Source organism: Oryctolagus cuniculus, chromosome 9 (assembly GCF_964237555.1).
Source record: "Oryctolagus cuniculus chromosome 9, mOryCun1.1, whole genome shotgun sequence".
Classification (NCBI taxonomy): domain Eukaryota; kingdom Metazoa; phylum Chordata; class Mammalia; order Lagomorpha; family Leporidae; genus Oryctolagus; species Oryctolagus cuniculus.
Genome location: NC_091440.1, coordinates 38877497 through 38902918, shown reverse-complemented (window position 1 = coordinate 38902918; position 25422 = coordinate 38877497). Strand labels below are relative to the sequence as shown.

Sequence of the window (25422 nt, the reverse complement as noted above, 5' to 3'; positions counted from 1 at the left end):
ACACAGCAACTCTGGATGCAGTGTTTACACACACTGTAGGTTCTGTTCATTGAAGAACACGGTTACCTCTAGTGCTGAAATAAACGAAGGCCTCGATTGTGTCTCTTACCTTTGCCATGGCCTCTCCCATCCTCCAAAAGCGGCACGACAATGGTGTTGTTCACATTTCCAGGTGACCGGACAGCTGTGTAGACAACAGGCACCGACTGCACCACCACAGGGATGCGGTGAACGTGACTCAGTTTGTTAGACTGTAAATTCATCGGACTTGAAGGCGGGACGGGATGGATGATGTGCAAAAACTGCTGGCCTCCCACACCAGAGGCAGAGGCAACCAGGGGCCCTGGAGTTAATACTGTGGACGAAGATGAGGCTGAAGATACAGATGTGATAACAGTTGGGGATGAGGCTGGACGACTAGAAGACGACGAAGAGGTTGAAGTTGAAGAAGGCGAGGAGGCAGACGCTGTCATGGAAACGGGGGAGGATGAAACGGCAGTTGGGGATGTCCTGGCTTTGTTTATTGACAAGTCCACTGGCTCAGTTTGCGTTTGGAAGTGATCTATAGATAACGAGTCCTCCGGGGGCTCCCCTTTCACATTATTTAGCAACAGGGGAACGGCTTCCATATCGGGGTAGTTGTGGACGTTTGGAGACTGTGGGGAGAAAAATGGAACACGTGTTTATCTTTGATAATCATACCTGTATGATTTATTACCAGAATGTCTATTAATTTATCTCTAATAGCCATGGGATATTAACTTGTTGCCCAAATACTTGAAGAACTGCTCTGTGCTGACTATTGCAATTAAAATGGAAGGTACCAAAGAGAGTACGACAAGGCCTCTGTCATAAAGATATTTTCATTCTGTTTGAAGAAACACATACAATTGTTAAAACACTGTGAAATCAGTGCTTTTTGGAGGAGAAAAGAGGCCACAGGAATCTAAAAATGAACAGCAAATTTGCATAGAATCCTCTTAGAGACATGTTTAGAATACAAAACATTATGTACTTAAAACCATAAATTAAAACATTCATTGTGTTGGTTTGATTCATCACTGTGTTTCAAGTTTCAGTTTCCTGTTACAATCAGAATTTTGATTAGATAATGTTTAAATAACCTCTGGAACTCTAAAACTCTACTTTTTTATGATTGTATTCTTTTTCAACAATCACAATGGAGACGTATTACCTGGCAACAGTACTGGGAAAACTCACTTTGACATTTCTACTTTCATACTGGTTGCAACAGTTACTATGTCGCATTCATCTGAGCATCACAAAGGGACACAAACTTTTCCAGCTTCTCATACCAGATCCCTAAATACTTATATAGAAATCATTCTGGGAGACCAGGAAAAGCACCTGGCTCCTGGCTCCTGCCGTCGGATCAGCGCGGTGCGCCGGCTGCAGCGCGCCGGCCGCGGCGGCCATTGGAGGGTGAACCAACGGCAAAGGAAGACCTTTCTCTCTGTCTCTCTCTCTCTCACTGTCCACTCTGCCTGTCAAAAAAAAAAAAAATCATTCTAACAACTGAATAATTTAAATCCTAATGTTAGGCAAAATAATATACATAACAAATAGAAGTGATACTTAAGGAAATAAATTTAGGAGACTTTATACTAAATTATATATTCTCTATGAGTCTTTAAAATAATTTTGTCCAAGATCATGTGAATTCTTTTATGTTTGAATAAGTAAAACTTAATACTCCAAAACTTTCACTAGCTGATGTTCCCTAAGCATATTATACTGCATATGAATAAATTTATTCATATACTCATTAACTCAATAAATACTTGTATTCTGAGCACACAAATGGCCCAAGAGTTCTGTTGGCATGTGTCAGTCTAGCCTGAACAGAAAGAATTATGTAAGAGATTATTTTGACTCCATCTAATTTAAACAATTTAACAAAGACATTACCATTTTATTGCATGAACATGGAAAATTTCTTCCATTTTATTATGATACCAGAATAATAATATCTAAAATTATATTAAATTGGTCATTTCCTTATGTGTTTAATAAAAGATTTTTGTGTGCTATTCCTTTCAAAACTCAAGCATATATTGAAAGAAACAAAGCATTTTTCTTAAAGTCTTTTTTTTATAGAATATAAATTACAGCTCCATTCAAAACACACAATAAGCAGTAGTGTAAGGGCATCTTATTCAGGAACAATGGGAGAAAAAAGAAAATAAATCAACAATGGTACTAGACCAACTAAAATGTGAAATGGGTTGATCGTGTAATGTTCTGCTTCTTAGCTAAGCGTTGTTACTTACTGACAAAAACAAATGCGTTAGAAGAATTTTAAATGAATCATATAAAATATTTACCACATGAAATTCAAAATCACGAAACTTTCATTCTATTTGCTGAATTTGAAAAGCGTTTTAACTTTTCTCAGAAACATACAAGAGGAAAAGAAACACCGCAAACTGAATTACCTTTACACAAAGTTACTAGCATTATCTACTCTTGCAATTTGTCCTCAGCATTATCACTTAATCTCTTTCTAGAACAATGTAAGATGCTTCTCAGTGTATTTTATTTATTCAAAAATTCTTTGTTGAGGCTGCTTTCATGCAACATCCCAATGTGTCAATGAATACATAAAATACACACACATCATTAAACACCACTCATTTGTTTGGCTTTAAATACTCCCTCCATTATTTTTTCTCCTTTTGGAAACGACTCATATCCAAAATTCTTATTGCAGCAACAGTGAGTGTTATGACCACGAGTCCTTCTCCTCCTCACTACCCAAGCAGACACAGGTTCACCAAAGTCAAGCCCTCACTGCAGAAAGCTCTCTCAGTGCCAATGGGAGACCACCTTGGCAGATTTTGACCATGTGGGATCTCAGGGATACAGAGTTTATCTGTAAAAAGGGCTACTTGGGAGGCATCAAGCTGTACTGGGTTTTGTGAAATGCTAAGACTTCCCCAGCTTACGAACAGCAGTCTGCCTTCTGCAGGGAAGTGCTTCATCACTCACTGAGAATACTTCTTAAACTGTGTGGCCACAGAAGAGTGTTCCTCTCCTACTTCTGCTGTATATACTAGAAACCTGTAGACACCAAGTACTAAGAGCCCCTAGGCGATTTCTGACACAGGGGAAGTACATAGCTGTTGCATGAGCTCAAATATACAGAAAGTAGAAATTTAAAAAAACCATAATCCAAATATATAGCAATATAGAAAATCATAAAATCATGGGAGACTAAACCAAGACTTTGGAACCAAGACATATATTATTTGGAAACATGGACAAACCATGCAAGAACTTATAAATGCAAACATCACAGAGAACATGCTGGCTCCCTTCTTGTACGTGACAGTTGGAAAGCAGCCAGCATATCCAAAAATAATGCTTCATCAGCATAAGGAAGACAAAATCTGTATTGTACCACTCATCTGTTCACAGTGTTGACACAGCATCCTATCCTGAGAGCCGTATTAATCTCTTATATTATGATAAACTGGCAGGTAAAGCCATGCATAATCCCAGCTTCAGGCTGCACATGCATATTTGTAAAGTCAACAATACTGCAAAAACAGGGTTTCAACATGGCTATGGCACACTCATTCCTTTTAAGAAAGAGAGATAATCACAAAGTTTGATCCTGATATCATCCCCGGGAATTGACTTCTGTACACTTTTAGGAGGTAGAAGATAGAAATGCATGGGTTCTGAGGTTTGAATCCAGAAGTGGGTAGCGATAGTGAGAGGCTGGGAACACACTGGATAGCTAAGAGGAGGAACCCAGGCTGAGGAGAAACAAAAAGAACGCGGAAAAGGAGAAGTTCCTATTAGGGCAGCTACAAGTGGAAAAAAGGAACTACACTTCCAAGAGAAAGTGAGAGGAGACGGGGATTTGCTATCCAGGGACTAGCCTTGAGGGACTAGGAACACAGACAAGATTGGAAATAATGAAGTCTGTAAGTCTTCCATCTGTAAACGGAACAGACACAGGGGTCCACACTAGCTCTTCAAGTCTTGAGATCCTCATGGACTACCGTGGCAGTGTCAACGAAGTGGTTTTGTGTATTTTTATCTAAAAGCCCTTCGCGATGCTTGGAGCAGTGACCTTAGGTTAATTTTTGCTGTTGATGGCCTTGTTATAAAAAGATCAAACACTTACCAGCTTCATATTCTCAAACAAAAAACAACACTCCTTCTAAACACATGGAGACTGCATGGGAACACTATTTGTCAAGAGAGGACCATTTTCCAAAAAGATTACGTAACACCCCTTAAAAGGGCCTATAATAAAGCTTAACACTTCCTGTCACATGCATTCAGAAGAAATAGCACCAAGCAACCACAAAGGTCCTGCAAGGTAAGTGTAAAAATACACTTCATAAAAAACAATAGCGTGCGAAGGCCTAAAGATAAATAAAGGTAGGATTATGTTGTCACTTCTTATTTCCTTCAAAAGTCTGAAAGCCAATGCTGCTCACAATCCACTCGGCATGTCACACATACATTCCAGAGGACGTGTCCTTTTCTAGTGGGCTGGGGACCACATTTGCGCATTTCTAATCAGATACATTTTTTCCTGTATAAACATTTTAAAAATGTATCTTCAGCTTTAAGCATTTCATGGAAAAAATGCAAAACAAAATCTAAAGCCTATGTGCTCATTCATGTGAATTCCAAGTCCTTGATGTATAGAATTTCCTATAGTCACCCATTACCATCAGCTGAAACCAATTAGGGTCTATTGTGACTCAGAGGCATTTATAATGCTGTATGTGTACCGAAATTACCTGGAAGTCTTAAAATAAAAAACTAGATCTGGGCCCCACCCTGTTTTGGAAGGCCCTCCAGGACTCTCATGTACAGTCCCACTGAGGGAGGACTGGGATGATATTCTGCTAAATGTTACCCAAGACTGACAAGCCACCTGTCTCATATTTAATGGCACCAGGAATTTTTAGACATGTGTCTCATACAAATGCGTACACCTGGGCATACACATACCCCAGTTTCCATTCATCCATCCATCACCTATCCATGCATCACCTACATAAACTATGTTTCATTTTACTTTTGCAATTTTGAGAAATAATTTTAGGGCAACTTTTAGAAAAGATCGTAAAATGACTGGCCTAACATTACATGATTTATGGTTTAAATGTTATAGAAGTATTCATCTTATAGCCTGTTGTTTGATACAAGAAATAGAAAATCTCATTTCAACATAAAAGATTTGAATTCATGACATACCCCTCCCTGTCAATGACTGGCTAGGGAATCTTAACATCATTAAAATTCTCTCAGTTTTAGCTTATCTGTCTATACCAGAGTATAGCCAGCCCTTCATGTCCACAACAGCAGCTAGGAAAAAAATACATGTATATATGTATGTATACATATTATATGTATATATAATACATATATACATATCTCTCTATATAGATTATGTTAGTTTGTCCCTGAGGTCTACTATGTAGTTACTATACATATACATGCATACATACATGTATAAATACATATATAAATTATATGTATATTATATATTATATATACGTATCTATATATATTATATGTTAGTTTGTCACTAAGGTCTACTATGTAGTTAGGCCTCCAAGGGTTGTATCTGTTATTAAGATGTACAAAATATTTTGTACTTGTCATTTATAGCCCAAACAATATAGTATACCAACTAGTTCTGAAGTATTTATTCTGTTGTGGGTATTGTAAGGAATTGTAAGTTAAAATATTCAAGAGACTAAGCGTAGGTTACATGTACACACTGTGCTATTGCACACAACGGACTTGAGCATTCATGGGGCCTGGTATCTGCATGCAGTTCTGGGCTCAACATCTGGCAAACCCCAGGAATGACTGCAATGTTAATTCCGAACCCATATTATTGCTATAAAGATTAAATTAGGAGCATTAGTGCTTTTTAAGTATATTGAGAAATATGAGAGACAAGCAAACAAACAGAAGTCTTTCTCCTTAGAAATAAAAACTCAAAATAGTACCTTATCAGTTACTACAACTATCTCAGGGGTGACTCGACTCACCGAATGCAGCCTAAGATCTATTCTTAAGCAGGAAAACATAAATGTGACCATTGTAGAAGCACTGTGTTTGCTCGACAATCACATGGTTATGTTACACAAGTATCTGGGTCCGTCATCTTTAAGGATCACTTAATGATTTACACACACATATTTTCTCTTAAAACACAAAAGTCACTTGATACTCCTTGCTTTCTGTATTTTTATCTTCTTAGATTGGCTTAGAGAAGATCCTATAAAGTTGAGGAATGAATTTTAAGTAACTGATTGGATCCGTAATTCTACAATAAAAATGACCTGTATCTTCAGTGTGTTTCCATTAGGACAATAATATATATTCAGATACCTGTTTATGGATGTTTGTCAGTCATTGATCATCTTATGATGGAGTAACAGCATTTTTGCTTACATCTGAGCAGAAAATTAGTTTATAAAGATTTCGCTGACTGACAGCAACTAATTGAGCACATCCCTTTCATGAGAGGTACTGAAGGGTACTTACTGTGCATTGCATATAAAAAAGGACTGAAATTAAATCTCTGACTCCATATCATGTGATCAGTTAAGCTTTCAAGTTATAAAGCATTATTTTAAATGCAAGTACTGTTAAATTAATGGGGAAAAAGTTGTTTAACGTGAAGTATTCAGTGGGTACCTGCTTAGTTTTCCATGCTTTGGTTTCCCTCATTATCAAATTAAATTTTAAATATAGTAATCACCATGCTTTATGTAACTCTGGCTATTTTTGCTCTAGGTGTAAAAGTGACTGAACATCCATCTGTGAATGAACATGAACTTCACTCTCCTCTCTGTTCTTTCCTTTAACTAAAAAGGGAAGTCTACTTTCCAGATTGCTCTTCCATGTGCCCTGATACAGGGCTCCCAGTGGATTCTGTTCTCTTCACTACACATTCAAGGGCAAACATGATTGTTGTAAAAGTATGAATTTACAAAATTTACAGAGAAAAATTACAGCAAAAAATATAAAGATAGACCATACTTCCTGTAAAAGCACAGAGGAGAAAGGAAAAGGCAACAAGTGGAAATAATCGATGTGGTCAGCTTGGAATCTGATTTTAAAAGTACTGAACGAGTAATCTACATGCAATGGAAGAGAGCTGCCTGAATACATCACTAACTAATTTTCAGTTTAACAAGTGAGTGAGTGCTTAATAAAATTCAGAATATACACATAACATAAAGTACTCTCTGTATTTTGCATATGCTTCCAAATGAACGGAAAATGCTAACCTTTTAAAGGAATTCAAATGCATAGTTAAATTCATCCCAATTTCCTTTTTTTCCAGTTGTTATACTTTTCTGACATCTATTTCCTAGGATTTTCAGAAGCCATATTGTTTACCAACATCTATCAGTGTTTTTTTTTTTTCTTCTAAAATTAACTACAACTATGAAACTCCAATTTGGCCCATGTGTGTTATGATCTTGTGCTGGAATGAGGCCAGGAGAACACGGAGGATTTTGTGGATGTATTTTTCAAAGTCATAGCAAACACTGAAAAGATGGACAAACAGGTTTAGACATAAATATAAATATGTGTAAATACAGAAAGATTTAGCAAATAAATGGTTTTCATGCCACATAATTGAGAGCACTCATCACCTATGCTAGCTAAGAATATTGTATTTAAGGTAATCTAGACCTTGAATCACTGAAATTACATCCATGTGGTCAAATTAGGTGACATACAATCACTAAAAGAAATCTAGAAAGTTGGTTTAATTCTTATTGTCTTACAATTGCTTTTAAGCTGAATTTCACAAAACATGACAACATGTCTTTTTTTTTAGGTTAATTTTTTACTTGAAAGTCAGAGTTATACAGAGAAGGAGAGAGAGGGAGAGGGAGAGGGAGAAAGAGAGAGAGAATGAATCTCCCATTCACTGGTTCACTCCCCAAATGACTGCAATGGCTGGAATTGCACCAATCCGAAGCCAGGAGCCAGGAGCTTCCTCCCGGTCTCCCACGCAGGTGTAGGGGCTCAAGGACTTGGGCCATCTTCTACTGCTATCCCAGGCCATAGCAGAGAGCTGGATAGGAAGAGGAGCAGCCGGGACTTGAACCAACGACCATATGGGATGCTGGCATTGCAGGCCAGGGCTTTAACCTGCCCTGCCAACATGTCTTAAGAATAAATGTTACCATTACAACTATATGACATTTTGGAAAAAGCAAACTTCAGAGACAGTGATGAGATTAGTGCTTGTTAGGGATTAGGGAAAAGAGAAGGAAAGGATGAACAGGTGGGGCATAACAGATTTTTAGGCTGTCAAACCATCCTGCTTGAAATGGTAATATTAATTGTATATCCATGACTTTGTCAAAAGCCAAAGAATTGGACAACATAAAGAGTGAATCTTAATGTAAGCTACGAACTACACTTAAAAATGTATCAGGTCAGTGTTGTGGTGCAATGGATTAATAGCTACTGCTTGTGACACCGGCATCTCATATCTGAGCACCAGTTCAGGTTCCAGTTCCTCTGGTTCAGATCCAGCTCCCTGCACTTTCCTGGGAAGACAGAAGATGGTGACTCAAGTATATGGGCCCTGACACCCACGTGGGAGACCAGGATAGAGTTACTGGTTCCTGGCTTCAGCTTGGCCCAGGCCTGCTGTGACCTTTTGGAGAGTTAACCAGCCAATAGAAGGTTTCCTATTTCTTCTATTCTCATCGCTACTTTCTCTACCTTACCCTCCCCCCTTCCCTTTTCTTCCCTGCCCTGGCTCTCTCTCATTATGCCTTTCAAATAAAATAAATATTTTAAAAATAATGGATCAATATAAGGTCATCAGATCATTAATCTAGCAAATACTTCATACAAATGCAAAATGAAAGAGGACAAGTTGACTGCAGAGTTGGGGATGGCGTGGGTACCTGAAACTAATGTATTCTCTATCAAATTATTCTGTAAATTTAATTTATACTACAAAAGACCCACCTGTTATCTTTAAAAATATTTATTTACTTATTTTTATCCATTTGAAAGGCAGAGTAACACAGAGAAAGAGATCTTCCTTTTTTTTTTTTTTTTTTTTTTTGTTCACTCCCAAATGCCCACAGCAGGGGTTGGGCTAGGCCAAGGCCAGTATCTCAGACAGCCAAGGAGTCTCCCATGTGGGTGACAGGGGCCATCTGCTGCCTCCCAGGATATAGCAGGAAGAGGGATCAGAAACAGAATTCCAGGGACTCAAGTCAGCACCCCACAGTGGGATGCAGGTGTCGCAAGCAGCAGCTTAACCTGCTCTGCCACATCTGTCCCATCGTTCTTTTGAATTAAAATTTAGTGTGCTGTTGATGAGCTCCTATTTTGTCTATTATTTTGTCTCTCATTGGCAAAATTAAGAATCTGAAACTATGACATTTACAAATTTAAAAAAAGAGCTACTAGTTACAAGCTTATTATTTCTATCTCATGACCAGCATTTTTTTGTTCTTTGTTGTTTTGAATGTTTATTATTATTCAGTGGATGGTTTAAAATATTAATGAATGTTTGCCATACGTGGGAGGAAAACATATCTTAGAGACTTTTAAGGGATAAAAGGTTCATTGGAATCTTTTTCTGTGACCATAATCGCACTTCGGTGCCTGAGGCAAATGTTCTGTGCTGGTTACATATTTTAAAATATGCAATAATGTTTACCATTTGCAAACACATTCATCTTCTCTGCTACCAGATGGGCCCTGCTCTTGATCTTACAAAATGTTCACTGTAAATAGTTATTTTTGTTATAGCAAAACACATCAGATTTCAGAGAAGAGAAAACTTGACCTCTGAGTGGGTTTGACAGACAAATGATCCATTTGGAAATTCCAACACTTGACAGAAGTAGAAAGCAAAATTGTAATCTTTTTATGTAAAGAGGAAAGCTTATTTGCAAAACAAGGGTTTTACATTTTAGATAATAAAAGCAAGCCAGTAGCTGAGAAAATCCTACATATTTTTATGCTGGTCTTCTCATAGAACACACGTTCACAGAGAGAGAAACCGCCAGGCCATCATCAGAATAGTAAGACTAATAGTACAAGTGAGAGGAATCGCTTTGCTGGCCTCATTCAGAGCACAGAGGCGGCTGCAAGCAGACAGGGTGACCCGCAGAGGAGCAAGGGTTTTAAAGGATCCATGAGCAGTGGATTTAATTACATTTCTGTTCAGCACAAAACTCGCAAAGTGTCCTCACGTAAACCAAGACTTAGCTTCCAGGTCAAAGGACTATACGGACGCAGGCAGGGGCTCAGGACATATAAGAGGGTTGTTTGCCTGAGCAGAATTTTGCCTGAGGTTGCCACAGGGCACACACAGGGGTTTGTAACCAATACATTCGTGTAAGGAATGAATTGCACAAACCAAGTTCCTGTTGACTACTGGAAAGGCATAGCTGCACGCTAGCCAAGCCCCCACGTGTGATATGTAACAAATCCCAACTCGGTGCTCCTCTTAGCTGGGACACTTACCAGAAATAAGCATTGTTTTTAAAAGATTTATTTATTCTACTTGAAAGTCACAGTTACACAGAGAGAGGAGAGAGAGAGAGAAAAGGAAAGAGAGAGAGAAAGGGAAAGAGATTGAGAGAGAGAGGTCTTCCATCCACTGGTTCACTGCCCAGATGGCCACAATGGCCGGAGCTGAGCTGATCCGAAGCCAGGAGCTTCTTCCGGAACTCCCACACAGGTGCAAGGGCCCAAAGACTTGGGCCATCTTCCACTGCTTTCCCAGACCACAGCAGAGAGCCAAATCGGAAGAGGAGCAGCCGGGTCTCTAACTGGCGCCCATATGGGATGCTGGCACTGCAGGCGGTGGCTTTACCTGCTGCGCCGGCCCCAGGATTTTTTTTTAATGGAACTAGTAATACAGACAAGGATACAGTTCACTTGATGCTCTATTGAGCTGCAGGAGAGGGGTGTAAACGGGTATTCCCTTGGAGGAACATGGGTAAGCCACACCTTAAAAAAGCTTTAAAACACCTTGGAGCCAATAACGATACTTCGAAGAATATAGGCACAGGCATTCTGTAGCCCCTCCACACATAAACACACACTACACACAGCTTCAGTGGTGAGGGAATGCTCTCATACTTTGAGTCCTTTCAAAATCTATGCCTAAGGACTCACTCGAGAATCAAAATAAAGTTTGGCAATGACCTCCTCTATCAAACAGCAGTGCTGGCTTTCAGGAATCATCAAAGAGGATATACTGCAAGAAATACAAAAGAGTACAGCTAATGCTGGTTTAGTGAGGACGCCAGTGAGAAAGGCCCCACAATTCACTGGGCAAGCCAGACAGCCATTATGTTTGGGAGATGACATTTGCAGCCACCATCTCAGATTCATGCAAACATGGACTTCAGGTTGTCCAGGGAGAACGGCCCTGGGGTGACAGCGTCATTGGTGATGATGTACTGCAAACGGTACAAGAGTCAAGAGGATGTGTTCCAGAAAACGCTGTTGCATGACTTCAGAGTGGACTTCTGAAGACATGCACACGAATGCTCAAGTTGCAAGTGAAGACAGTGAATGGCACAATATAAAATGTGAAAGCTTGGAAAAATCTGGTATCTTAAAATTTAAATACTGCCTTATGTGAAGTGTGATTTTAAAAATCTTTTCTACCTAATTTACTACACTGAAATGGAACTATTAAACTTAAAATTGCCTATCAGCTTATATACTCATGTTGGTTACAAGAATGTACTATCGTTCCATGGTGACTTGTACTTCAGACATAGCGGAGTTATTTGGGACTTCGACAAAAATGTATATACAGGGATCCTTAATTTCCCTTATATGCAGTAAAATTTAAGAAAAAAAAAGGTGTGGAAAAGAAGATCAAATTTGGAACAACGGTTTTAACTGCTCTATGAACTTGAACCATTTATGGATCACTTAGAGGACACAGAACTATGGCAGTAGTCAAACCAACAGTGTAAAAGCTGTCATCTGGGGCCAGTGATGTGGCACAGCAGGTTAAGCCACCACCTGTGATGCCAGCATTCCATATGGGCATTGGTTCAAGTCTCAGCTGCTCCACTTCCAAACCAGCTCCCTGCTAACGTGCCTGGGAAGGCACTGGAAGAAGACACAAGTACTTGGGCCCTTGCAACATAGATTGGAGACCCAGATGGAGTTCTAGGCCCCTGGCTTTGAACTGGCCTAGCTCTCCTGGTTCTCGGTTGCTCTCTGTCTCTCCTCTTCTCTAACTTTTTTGAGTAAACAAAATAAATTTTTTGTTAAAAAAAAAAAAAAAAAGCATCATCTTGGGGGCTAGCTCTGTGTCCCAACAGGTTAGGCCACAGCCTGCAGTGCCAGCTTCCCATATAGGTACGGGTTCGTGTCTATATGCTGCACTTCCAATCCGGCTCCCTGCTGCTGTGCCAGGGAAAGCAGGGGAGGACGTGTGGGTCCCTACACCCATGTGGGAGACCCAGAAGAAGCTCCTGGCCTAGTCCTCGGTATTGTTTCAGGAGCAAACCTGAAAAGCAGATGGAGGATTCTGTCTCTCCTATCTATCTGTAACATTGCCTTTCAAATAAATGAAAAAAAAAATCTTTAAAAAAAAAAAAAAAAAACAAGGCATCATCTGTGATTCCAATGATCAGCCAAGTCTGAGAAACAACACTGAATGATAGGAGAAAATATTCTTTACATACTCAGAATCCTAAGTGAAAAAAATGATAGCTGACAAAGTCACCCAGAAGCAACACATCTCATGTATCCATGAAAATTAGAAAAAAGGATAGAAAGAATACTCCAGAGTATTAACAATGGTTTCTGCAGAGGTGAATTTGTGGGTGAACTGCATTTCCTTTTTCACTTTTTGGTTATACTTTCTACTGTGAAAACATGCTATTTTGTCATACAAAGAAATAAATGTCATACGTTCAGAAATAAAAACAGTAGTAGTGAATGACATGTATTTTAAGGAAAAATCTAAAAAGGAGACAGACCCCTTTGCAATTTATAATCTAATTTTTGTGTTCCCAGATTCAAATGAACCATAAAGTTATTAGAAGAGAACAAAAGATCCTATGAACAGCTCAATTTGCCAAGGGTGTTACTACTATTAGCTTTAGATTGGTAGCATCCTTTTTCTACAGAAATTAACATAGCCACCCATAATTCGGAATTGAGCTAAAGAAACAAGTTACATATAACTGATAACTTAAGGTATGCAATTCCAATAATCCTGGTGGATTAAAACCATGGCATTTGCTGAAATTCCCACGCTGATGCATTATTGTTAACTGGGCAAATACTTCCATACTTGAGAAAGTGCCATAAACAATCACACACAAATGTGTCAGTGAACCAAAGCACTACCTGTTTTCCATGGAGAGCTTGCAATCAAAAAATACATAATTAGTGAAACCTGCTATACAACCAGCCCAGTGCTGTGATAACTGTGAGGACAGGAGAAAGGGAATTTTAACCTTTGGCCTGATAAAAGCAACCTTCCCATTCCCCCAACCAAAAATTTAACATCACGTCCATGATTTTTGTTTAGAGAACTGCATTCAGAAAGCATGAACTATGTAAGGTAATGATTCAACTATCTATATTTTTTTCAATTTATTTATTTACTCGAAAGGCAGAGTTAGAGAGAGAGAGAGAGAGAGGGTGAGAGAGAGAAAGAGAGAGAGTCTTTCATTCACTGGTTCACTCCCCAAATGGCTGCAATGGGCAGAGCTGGGCTGATCGGAAGCCAGGAGCTTCTTCTGGATCTCCCATGTGGTGCAAGGGCCCAAAGACTTGGGCCATGTTCCACTGCTTTCCCAGGCCACAGCAGAGAGCTATGCTATGTGGAAGCGGAGCAGCTGGGACTCGAACCAGTGCCCATATGGGATGCTGGCACTGCAGATAGTGGCTTTACCGGCTAAGCCACAGCACCGGCCCCTCAAACCTACATTCCATAAACATGGAGGACATTCCAAATGAATTGCATGAAACAAAAATGTGCTCTTCAAACCAACATTTTCCCAGTTTACAATTTAAAAAGGTATATGTGGAAGTATTACAAACTATAAACATTGACTTTTATGTACCACTTTAAAATGCAAGAAAATAGACATTTATAATTATACTTCCTAAAACACTACCTGGTGAATTCTTCCCCCACTAGCTTTGTAAACAAAGAAACAGGCTCAGGATGTTAAGGAAACTACCCATAAACACGGTTCTGGGATCTAAACCCATGGGAGAACCTTGAGACCAAACCCACTCCCTCCATGTGGCCCCCATCAGCCCTGGTGCAGGCACAGAAAGACCCTTTGTCTCTATTTGAGGAACTTTCTCAGTTCAAGGGAAATAGGCAAAATATCCCTTGAAGACAAGCTCAAAATGAGCGTTGCTAGGACAGCTGGCTGAGAGCCAGAACCACTTTCCCAGTGTAACTTGTCTGTCACAAATGGAATGACATGTTGCAAATAGCAGTGATCCACAACATTTAGTCTATTTTGTTTTTACTTCCTTTTTGGCTTCAGGACAACAGCAAGCAGAAAATTCATTCTTAATTGAGGAAGCATCCTGCAACTTATGCAATGGCCATGCTGGGTGTTAGATACATTTGAACCAATCAAGGAAAAAGATGGCAGGGGGCAGGTGCTGTCACACAGTGGGTAGAGCAGCCATCTGCGGCGCCAGCATCCTATATGGGCGCAGGTTCAAGTCCTGGCTGCTCCATTTCCAATCCAGCTCTCCGCTAATGTGCCTGGGAAAGCAGCAAAAGATGACCCAAGTGCTTGGGTCCCTGCACCCACATGGGAGACCTGGAAGAAACTCCTGGCTTCAGCCTGGCCCAGCCCTCACTGTTACAGCCATCTGGGGAGTAAACCAGCAGATGGAAAATCTCTCTCTCTCTCTCTGTTTCTCTCTCTCTCCTTCTCCTTCTCTGTAATTCTGACTTTCAAATACATAAATAAATCTTAAAAAAAAAAGATGACAGATTAAAACAGGAAATACAAAACCCTCTTTAGATTTGAAAGCAGGTACAACTAGATACATAAGTGGAAAATCAGCTCTCTGCCTCCTTCATTACTTCATTTCTTTTTTTAAGCTAACCATGCAACAGTGAAAACTTTGCACCTCCTGTTGTTTGCGACCAATGGTACATGTTCCTGGATTAACACAGTGTCACCAAGTGTAACTTCTGTAAACTGGACACTAACAGGCAATGCAAAGTGAATGTGTAGGTTCTCTTTTATGTGCCAGCTCACTGATCATTTCTCCTCCTTGAATTTCTAAGCTCAGGTGGCTGGTATCTCTTCCAGCCTTACCAGGTTCCGCTCATCCTGAATCAGACAGTACTATTCTGGGCTTCTAAAACACCCAGAGGATTGTGTGTCTTTCTCCCTGTAGGGTTTTGCTGCTCAGTACCTATGGGAGTCCCCGTTACAAAGTAACCACTTACCTAAGGCTCATTTGTAAAGCCCCGGTTGCTTTCAAAAGCCTTTATAGTAGGTCTCCAATTCAATGAATCCATTACATTACCCTCTATCTGAAACCTAAATAGTAATTACATCAACTTAATCATAACTATATAAAAATTAGGGTTGAAAGGCTCACTGTTCTGTTCAAAAGAATTTAAATGACTGTCATTTTATTAATTCCACTCATCACAGAGTTTTAAACTCATTTCAATGATTACAAAACAATTTTAAAAGAAGGAATGAAAGACAAGCACATCCAACGGGCCTAGACCCAAACGCATGAACCACATTTTTTACTTTTTGTTAATTTGAAATAATTACTTTTTTCTTTAAACTAGAAATCTCTAAGAATCACAGCAGCTCTAAGTATGTCACAATAATAAAGTCTAACAATAGTATTTGTGGTTCCACAATGATTCTGTATTTTTCTGCCGATCTGGGTATAATCCATAGGAGATTATAAATCCTATAATTAGATACAATGATAAATACATGTGTCTGATCCCTGTTAATTTTCCATTCCGTGGTAGCAGACAAAGCATGTTGCGCTGACTGTTCTTTGAGGCTTCCGATCCTGTCCAGCAAACCCGATTTTCCCATTTCTTCCTCCCAATCTCTATTGCACGCCTTCCAGAAATTTCACTCTCGACTTCCCTTTGTCCTTTTCCCACTGTGCTCCTTCAAGTAAATGCCATTCTCCTAAAATGTTTTGTCTAACTCCATGCGATGCTCTACCTTCATCTATGTAACTGGCATTCTTACTGACACTATCAGGGGATTTCACAACCATGGATCATTCCGTCCCCCCAGAAAATACTGAGCACTGCATGAAGACATTTTTGATTGTCACAACTGAGGCAAAGCCAAACAAGACAGTCCCCAAAACCAATGATCAAAGTGCCAAAGGTAAGAAACTCTGCACTAAGCTTACCAGCTGTTTTCTACCATTTTCCCTCAAACATCTGTATTTTCCTCTGTATGGCATTCTGCTGTGTTTTCGTAATCATGTTTTTCTTCTTCACAATCACAGGAATACACTGTTATAGTCTAAACATGAATGTGTGCACTTCTATGATACGTAAATATAGTTTATATACAGACAAGAAGGCTGTGTATATTCTCATGACTTCTTAGCATGTTGTCCCCTTAAAAATCCTAAAAGGAATAAGGGTGTGTATGTTTACATGGCAAGAGAATGCATAAAACTTAACTTGAATTCATGACTTATCAGATGCATTGTGCATGCATGTTCACAGGCCTTCATTTTATAAGTACTTATCGTGTATTTTTGTACTTAAGTCTAAGAATACTAAGTACATATATATTTTACATACAATATATATATATATATATATTTTTGGTGAAAATCAAGAGGGATTGAGTTTAGGATAGGCAGCTTAAATCACAAGTGCAACTGATGATTCCCAAATGCAGTAAGATTCTACCTTTCCAGTAATGATTCTGAACAAAAGCCCAAGTCATGGCTCTGGAGCTGGCCTACTCCAGACCTCCAACCTGAATCACCTGCATCACATATACAGGGATAAAGGAACGAACATCTCACACTTAAATACCTGATGCACAGGCAATACAGCATACCGTATGTTTCTACAACACATCAATGCATGAAGTTATCATTAACTTCTTTTTTTCCAGACAGGAAACAGACACAGAGAGGTTGAGAAATGTCGCAGTGGTGGTAAGTGGTAATGTCAAAACACAAATTGTTGTGGTCTCTGACAACCAACTCCGTGGCCTCAACATGAATGCGATGCTGACACTCATGCCTGATTTTAAAATGTATGCCTGTACTGGATCAGAAGAAACGAAAATCACTCTCATCATATCCACAAAACAATATTTTCTCTTATTTTATGAATTTAAAGGTGACTATAGGGTTGTTGAATAAGGAAGAATGGGTCCAAAGGTTAAGTAAAAGCTTTCATGGACTTCAGAAGCATATCTTAAATGTTTTTCTCCTGTGAATTTTCTGATAATATCGCTAAGAAAACAACATCTGTATGTTATTTAATTATTTACTATTGAATAAATAGAAAAAGAATAAAGTCAGGTTTCTTAATCATTCCTTTGACCCAAATAATAGAAGTTAGGTTCCCATGAGATACAGTTACTCGGTTGCTTGGTTCTAAATGATTCTTGTGATGAAATTCCAAATTAATTATTAAATAAATAAGCAAACTCACATTTACATGGTTCATTTTCTTCCTAGTATCAGAATGCTCACTTGCAGTGAACTAAATAGCCAATGTTCAATTATCTACATTCATACTGGGATCACAGTATACGCAATCCCAAGTGACAGATAATCTGAAAACCATTTACGCTGGGTTTTAAATTCATTATATGATTCCAGCAGATTTACCACCATAATTATATTTTTTTCTCAGGCTCATATTAAATTCATTTGTGGTTCTTGAGCACAGGCCAAGTGATGGTAGGAGGGAGGATTCCAGATACAAGGTGGAAGACCAAAGGAAGGCGATCTACTAGTAGCTATTAGCATCATCTTCCTGTAGATAATCAATAGAAGATAAAATAACTGAGAGTTTATAGTGAGTTATTCTCATATTTATTAACAGCCTTTGTGATTAATTAAAAGTGATATAATGGGCCTGGCACTGTGGCGCAGTGGGTTAAAGCCCCAGCCTGCAGTGCCGGCATCCCATATGGGTGCTGGTTCAAGTCCCGGCTGCTCCTCTTCTGATCCAGCTCTTTGCTATGGCTTGGGAAAGCAGTAGAAGATGGCGCAAATCCTTGGGCCCCTGCACCTAAGTGGGAGACCCAGAGGAAGCTCCTGGCTCCCAGCTCCGGATGGGCACAGCTCTGGCCGTTGCGGTCAATTGGGTAGGGAACCATCGGATGAAAAGACCCCTCTCGTCTGGCTCTACCTCTCTCTGTAACTCTTTCAAATAAATAATTCTTTTTTTAAAAAAAGTGATATACTGCAAACATACAGCAGATGTGTTAGAGGCATGGGTAGTGGATTCCTAGTGACAAACTGTGCACTGGCCCTGCATTCATTTTGACATTCTATGACATTCTCGTCATTCCATGACAAAAAGCAGGTTTCCTATTTTGCTAAACTTCAGTTGCTCGCATGTGAAAGGATGACATCCTTAGTACCTACTGTTGATGTCAATTCCAAAAATTAGATGATTAAATGCAAGTTCCTAACACAAAGTATTCAATTAAAGTTAATTATGGTTGTCATTTTATGCTGTAGCAATAATTTACCTATATTATTCCAATGCTAACACCAGAGAGAGTACTGACTACAACTGAGAGTTTCTATCAGTTTGGGTTTCATAAAACGACACCACTTCTGATGATGCAATAAATTATATAGCATACCAGAGCGGCAAAAGGTAGGATGTGTTCATTACCTGCTGTGGCAGAAGATAGCTGAGTGTGTTCACAAGTATTGCAACTAACTGGAACACACTAGAAAGGTACCCTCAAGCTTTAAACTTCTGGGATCATGTTTAAGAGTTTGGACTTTAAAGATTTTTTGAAGAGCTTGCACACTGCCAAGAGGACCTGGGGTCTAGCTGGACTCTCAGACACATGAAGATTTCTGTAGTAAAATGAATGAGCACTTACAGCATGTGTTTTCAATTGAAGACTGTACCTATCTGAACAGGAGTTCAGTTCAGGTGTTGATAAAAGAGACTGAGAACTACAACTAAAAGACTGTGAAACGGTTTAAATGCAACGGCATCATTATTATTAACTCCACAGTTTCTTTCATTAATGTGTACTACATTGCAAAGCATTATAGGATAAAATAATTGGGGAAGTAAAAATACCACTTGCAATGCCAGCATGCTAATCAGAATATCTGTTCAAGTCCTGGCTGCTCTGCTTCCAATCCAGCTCCCTGACAACGTGCCTGGGAAGGCAGAGGAAGATGGCCCACGTGGTTGAGCACCTGCGACCCATGTAGGTGACCTGGATGGAGTTTCAAGCTCCTGGTTTTGGCCTGGCTCAGTCCTGGCAATTTCGACCATTTGGGGGTGAACTAGCATACAGAGGAAATTCATAGTCTCTCTGTCTCCCTACTATCTCCTTCTTTCCACTCGTTCTCTCTGTGTCACTCTGCCTTTCAAATAAATAAATAAATCTTAAAATAAAGTACTTCTTGTTTTACAGAGAATAACCATAGATCATTTCTTGTACAAGCTTACACAATTATTTCTTACTTCTAAATAGCATATGGAAGGTATTGGTTTGTATAAAGGTGACACAGAGATGGCATTATCCTTTACTGTTTTACTAATGAACTCATTGCTTGCATATCTGTAATTACTAGTGACTGAGGTTATATTAATAGATTTGATTTTAATAAATTCTTTCAGGCTTTACTTGTCAGATGAGATGGAACATAAGCAATGCAACAGGAAATCGAGCTAAATTCTTAGGGAAAAACACTGATCTATATTGTCTCAGAAATATACACAAATTGTACCAGATTGTAAACAGCTCTCAATGTGAAGTGCGAAGATAGAATTTTGATGTATATTTGTAAAAGACTAGGTTTATATACAATTCACTAACACATATAAGTAAGGAAGCATTATTGACTATAAATCCAGGATATTCAATCCAAAGGGTTTTAAATTCAAAGGGGTTCAGAAGTAAGTCTGACTGCCAGGCAAGGATTTGCTGAAAAATCATGCTGTGGAAACATAAATCAGCACCAAGTTCATCATTTCGGATGTACTAGATTTTCAGGAATACCTGACAGAAAACCAAAGTAGAATGAAGCAATGTATGTGCAATAAAAGTGGTATATAAAGACAGACCACAAAAATAAGGATTTCAAAGAAGATACGATGTTGTCAACTTTAAATAAGGTGAGACAGTAAGTAGTTCTCAAGCAAAACTAACATTAAGGAGTAACAGACTTAAAAGGTTCTTATGTTCAAGTACAGGCATAAAAAAAACCTGGGAGAAAATACATGAAAGACATGTACAGTCATCCAAGTTTTTTTTTTTTTTTTTTTTTTTTTTTTTTGCTTACATAGACAATGAAGTTCCCTCACTAAGACAAAAAAGTTGTTAAGATGAACTTGGTAACAAGAATTTCAAGTGTAGCCTTGTGCTTCCTGTCAAGATAACACTATTACATGAGTACCTCTATAAATCATATTATCTAAATGTGAAATAAACATATTTTTCAACATAATTGCAAAACCTCAGTTAAACTGCAAAACTTCATCATGAGGGGTTTTATGAAAAAGACCCAAAGTGGTAAAATGAGAAAATAACCTTAGATGATCTAGGTGATTTGTAGCAGCTCAAAAGTGGATACAGTAAGGGATAAATTCCATTTCAAAGAAGGTAAAGTAGCCTTTTGTCTACGATCAATTCTCCTAGTAGGAACAATAACAAAATTGAATTAAACTTGAAAAAGTGCATTATAAAGCACTTGAGAGCAACTAAACAGCCAGAATTCGATGGTCCAAAATGCAAGGAAGAAAGGAACACAATAGTTAGTGTGTTAAACTACTTTTCTTTAAGGCACAATCACAGTGTCTGGTATTCACTTAAATATTACAAAGTATTCCAGGATATGCTTCAAATTCTTTATAACTAAATGAAGGAAAGATAATAAAAGAAACATAAGAATGACTCACAATTTTTAGAGTTATCAAACCGACTCTAAAAGAACTGTAGTAAAATGCTTAATAGTTAAGAAAAATACAATTTACAAAACAAAAAACCAATCAACTATAAATTCAAGAAATGAAGTTAGGTGTGTATAAATACACAGTAAGATATTTGCACAACAATGAAATTGCCTAATGATGCCTTTCTCATTAATCAACACATGATTATACATAAATTATATTTATGAGTCTATGTATTTTATACATTAAGCACTTAGGATAGTTCTTGGTACCTTGAAGGCAGGACACATTAATAGAACCTTGTGACACAATCAAGATGGTCTCTGAACAGCTTTTCTTCAGCTGAACACTTTAATTCCATCTTTACACAATGGGCTTTTTTGCTAAAATGCTCTCCTTTTACTGAACAAACACCGAACAGTTCCATCACTGGTCTGTCCCCGGGTAACTCATCTTTTGTATTTCAGAATCAGAAGGCTCCCGGTCCAGTCACCTTGACTCCTCCTCTTGGCCATGTTTTTCCTGCTGGGCTCATTTAGACGGTACACAATTAGCCAGTTAGAACATCCTCAGAGTCCTCCGTGATGAGTCAGGTGGACTCTCCTATCATATGAGACGCTCTAGAACGTCAGCTATCCTCAAGGTGACCCCTCCATTACTGTCTGGTATTTCATTTCTTATTTTCCTACAGCCAACATGCATTCCCTCTGTCACGTTCACATCACAAGGATGTCATTCTCCCTTAAGGAAAATCTAACCAATGCATCCTTGGTGTTCCCTCACGGATTCCTTTCCCATTGGGCTTAAACAACAAACACAAAAACCTGTCAGCAACTGAAAAGGTTTGCTTACTGCCCTAATACTACACTTTAGTAATACAATACTTATATGACCTGAGCAAGCCACCTGTTTTCTCATGGATTCTGAGCAACAACATTCCAAATACATTCAACATGGCTTCAGTGGGAGTCTGTCGTCAGCACTTTCCAGGTGTTTCTCGCTTTAAAAAAATTTTTCATCTATGTGAGAGAGCAACAGAAATACACACACACACAGAGGCGGGGGGGGGGGGAGAGATTTGGGATCTGCTGGTTCACTTCCCAAATGCCCACAATAACCAGGGAGTGGCGGGATGGGGAAGGCAGACCAAGTCAGGACCCAGAACACCATCCAGGTCTCTCAGGTGAGCAGCAGGGACTCAAGCACTTGGACCATCATCTGCTGCCTCTCGTGATACATCAGCAAGATGCTAGATCAGAAGTGGAGGCACAAGGACTCACAATGGCACTCCAACACGGGCTGCAGGTGTCCTGAGCTGGTGGTTTAACTGGTTGCGCCACAAAACTTGCTTCAAATTCTTTCCCATTCTGAAGTTCATAGCCTGATATTTATCTTGAAATACTGGAAAGATATTCTGAAAGTGCATAAAGGTATACAGAGGGTGTCTGTGTGTGTATTTGTGTGCACAAACATGTGTGCAAAGATCAATGATCGTGAAGCCAGTTAATCCTCCACCTGCTGCGACGGCATCCCATATGGGCACCAGATTCTGTCCCGGTTGCCCCTCTTCCAGGCCAGCTCTCTGTTGTGGCCGGGGAAGGCAGTGGAGGATGGCCTAAGTCCTTGGGCGCCTGCACCCGCATGGGAGACCAGGAGGAAGCACCTGGCTCCTGGCTTTGGATTGGTGCAGCGCCAGCCGTAGCAGCCATTTGGGGGGTGAACAAACAGAAGGAAGACCTTTGTCTCTGTCTCTTTCTCTCACTGTCTAACTCTGCCTGTCAAAAAAAAAAAAAAAAAAAAAAAAAAAAGATCAATGATCTTAAATATATTCTTGAAGTGATACTTGTGTCTCCACGCCAAGTCAGTTATTCAGTTCTAGGACATCCAAAATGCCAGAAAACTTGTCTTCAGAACTCTGGTGAGGTTAAAGTAGAGACAAACAGAAGAGACACAGTAAATCAGTGTGGCAGGATGACCACTGAGAACAAGCCCTCCAAACCCTGGCATCTCTTTCCTTCAAATGTCTTTCTTCTCCTGCTCCGCTATGGGACTTTGGCTCTTGACTTCATTTCATTCCCTGTTGACATCCTGGATTGTTCTGTCTGGTGACCATCAAAATAAAGGAAGTGTCTTTTGGGAAAATGGGACTAGGAAAAAAATCAAACTGAATCTTTTACATGATAAATAATATGTGGATGATTCACGGTGGCTTGTTCTTGGTTGTCACTGCTTCCTCTACCCTCCCTGAAGTGTGAGGACTGACAGTTCAAGCTTGTTGCACGAAGGTTCTAGCTTATGCGACTGAGATGCCCCCTGGAATTCAGAGGCAGCAGTCTTCTTGCCTGTGCAGTACTGGCAAGGATATTTAGTGCCACAGGGTCCAGGCTCTTATCTGTGCGAGAGGCAGCCGGGTCAGTAGCAGTAATTCCAACAGGAGCAGCTTCCCTGTCTCTGACACACAGCTATGGTACTGTGTTCTGAAGTCAAGGGCCGAGAAGCAGGAGGCCATTTCCCCGGTTCCCTCTCTTCTGTGGATTATGGGAGCATCTGACTTTCTATAATAAAAGTGTCCAATATGTCCTGTAATACACATGAATTGACAATCATTAAGAAAATGGGAAAGAAACAGCATAAGGGTTAGTTGCTTGATTTAGTGGTTAAGATGCCTGAATTCCATACTGGAGAGCCTGGGTTTGCTATTGAAGACCCTGGGTGGCACGGTTGATGGCTCCAATATCTGGGTTTCTGCCGCCCACACGGGAGACCTGGATTGAGTTCCTGGCTCCACAGGCATTTGGCAGGTGAAGCAGCTAATGGAAGCACGGTTGCTGTCTGCTTCCAAACTCCAAAAGAAACATTTAATAATATGAATAGAGACTGTATTGAAAAGGTAAAGCTGGTGGAGGAGGGAAAATTCGTGGTCACCCACCAGCAGGCAAATGCATTCCAGGTTCTTACGCACAGTGTAAATGAAGTTCTACGGTCCCACACCTGGCCCTCACACTCCTCCTATTTGCCTCTACAAGCATGCTGTATTACTCAGCACACCATTCTCTCCCAAACATGCTTTCTTCCACATGCAACGTTTCCCCAACTCCTACACATCATTAAGATAAAGCTCAGACACTCCTCCTTCCTTTCAGTCTCTTGATACTTTCTCCTAATTAGGAGCTCTTCTAAAATGTAATACATTTTATCTACCCAATTTTCCCCTTACCATGCTGTTTTAAAATTATCTGCTTGTGTCCAACATCTTTTTGTTTTGTTTTGTTTTGGTTTTTGTTCTTTTTAACCTCTTTTAGAAGACCATGAGAGCCTTGGAGTTTGGGATGACGTTCAGTAACTATTCACCAAATGAATAAGCAGGAGAATGATTCTGGTTTCTCATGGGCACACCTTGCCTCAAGAGACTAACAGCACCAGTTTTATAAAAGAATCCTCATTCAATACAATGGAACATTATATTTTTGTAGGGTTCATGGAAATTTAAGGTTTAACTCAAAGCAAAATATTTTATAGAGATTGCTGATTCTCCTTCTAAAATATTTCTTTCAGCAGAGGAGAAGGCTATGTGTGTAGGTCATGTGCTTTGTATAAATGTAACATCTGACAGGTCTACTTCATGCTGAATGATGAGATTTAAAATCTGTATATTCCTGTATGTCTGCTCCACACACTGCAAATATATCTCAAAATTTAATCAACACATCTATACGTCTACAGTCCCCACATTCACTCCACCTCAGCTGATTCAGTGGCAAAAATTTTTCATTTAGGTTTTCCAACGCCATTGAATATGATTGAGATATACAAAGAAAAATAGAAGTAAAAAAACCACAAGTGATTAGTTTTCACTGAGTATTTGGAAGGCACAGGTTTCTGGAGTTTATCAAGACTTTTCAGTATGGGGTTGGCATTGTGGCACGACAGGTTAAGTTGCTACCTGTTATGCAGGCATCCTGTATCAGACTACTGGAGTCTTGGCTGCTCTGCGTCTGATCCTGTTCCCTGTCTGTTAGTGGGCCTGGGAAAGCATTGGAAGATGGCCCAAGTGCTTGGGCCCCTGCCACCTGCATGCGAGACCGGAATTTACTTCTTGGCTCCCAGCTTCAGCCTGGCCCGATCCCAGCTACAGTGGCCATTTAGGGAGTGAACCAGAAGATATTAGGATCTCTCTCTCTCTCTCTCTCTTTCTCTTAAAACTCCTCAGTGCAGTATCAGAGGACAGAGTAGATGACCCCTCACACTGAAACTGGAAATGGGTAGACAATGAGATGGGA

At 39.6% G+C, this 25422-nt stretch overlaps 1 protein-coding gene across 10 annotated transcripts in view; it reads right to left on the bottom strand.

The window, feature by feature from the left end:
* KLF12 (KLF transcription factor 12) overlaps positions 1–25422 on the bottom strand; it is a 519070-nt gene that overhangs the window by 179197 nt on the left and 314451 nt on the right. For all 10 annotated transcript variants that reach the window (XM_070048724.1, XM_070048722.1, XM_070048719.1 and 7 more), the window contains one exon: positions 110–656. In XM_070048724.1, coding sequence (XP_069904825.1) covers positions 110–656 — 547 coding nt within the window. The remainder of the gene's footprint in view (positions 1–109; positions 657–25422) is intronic.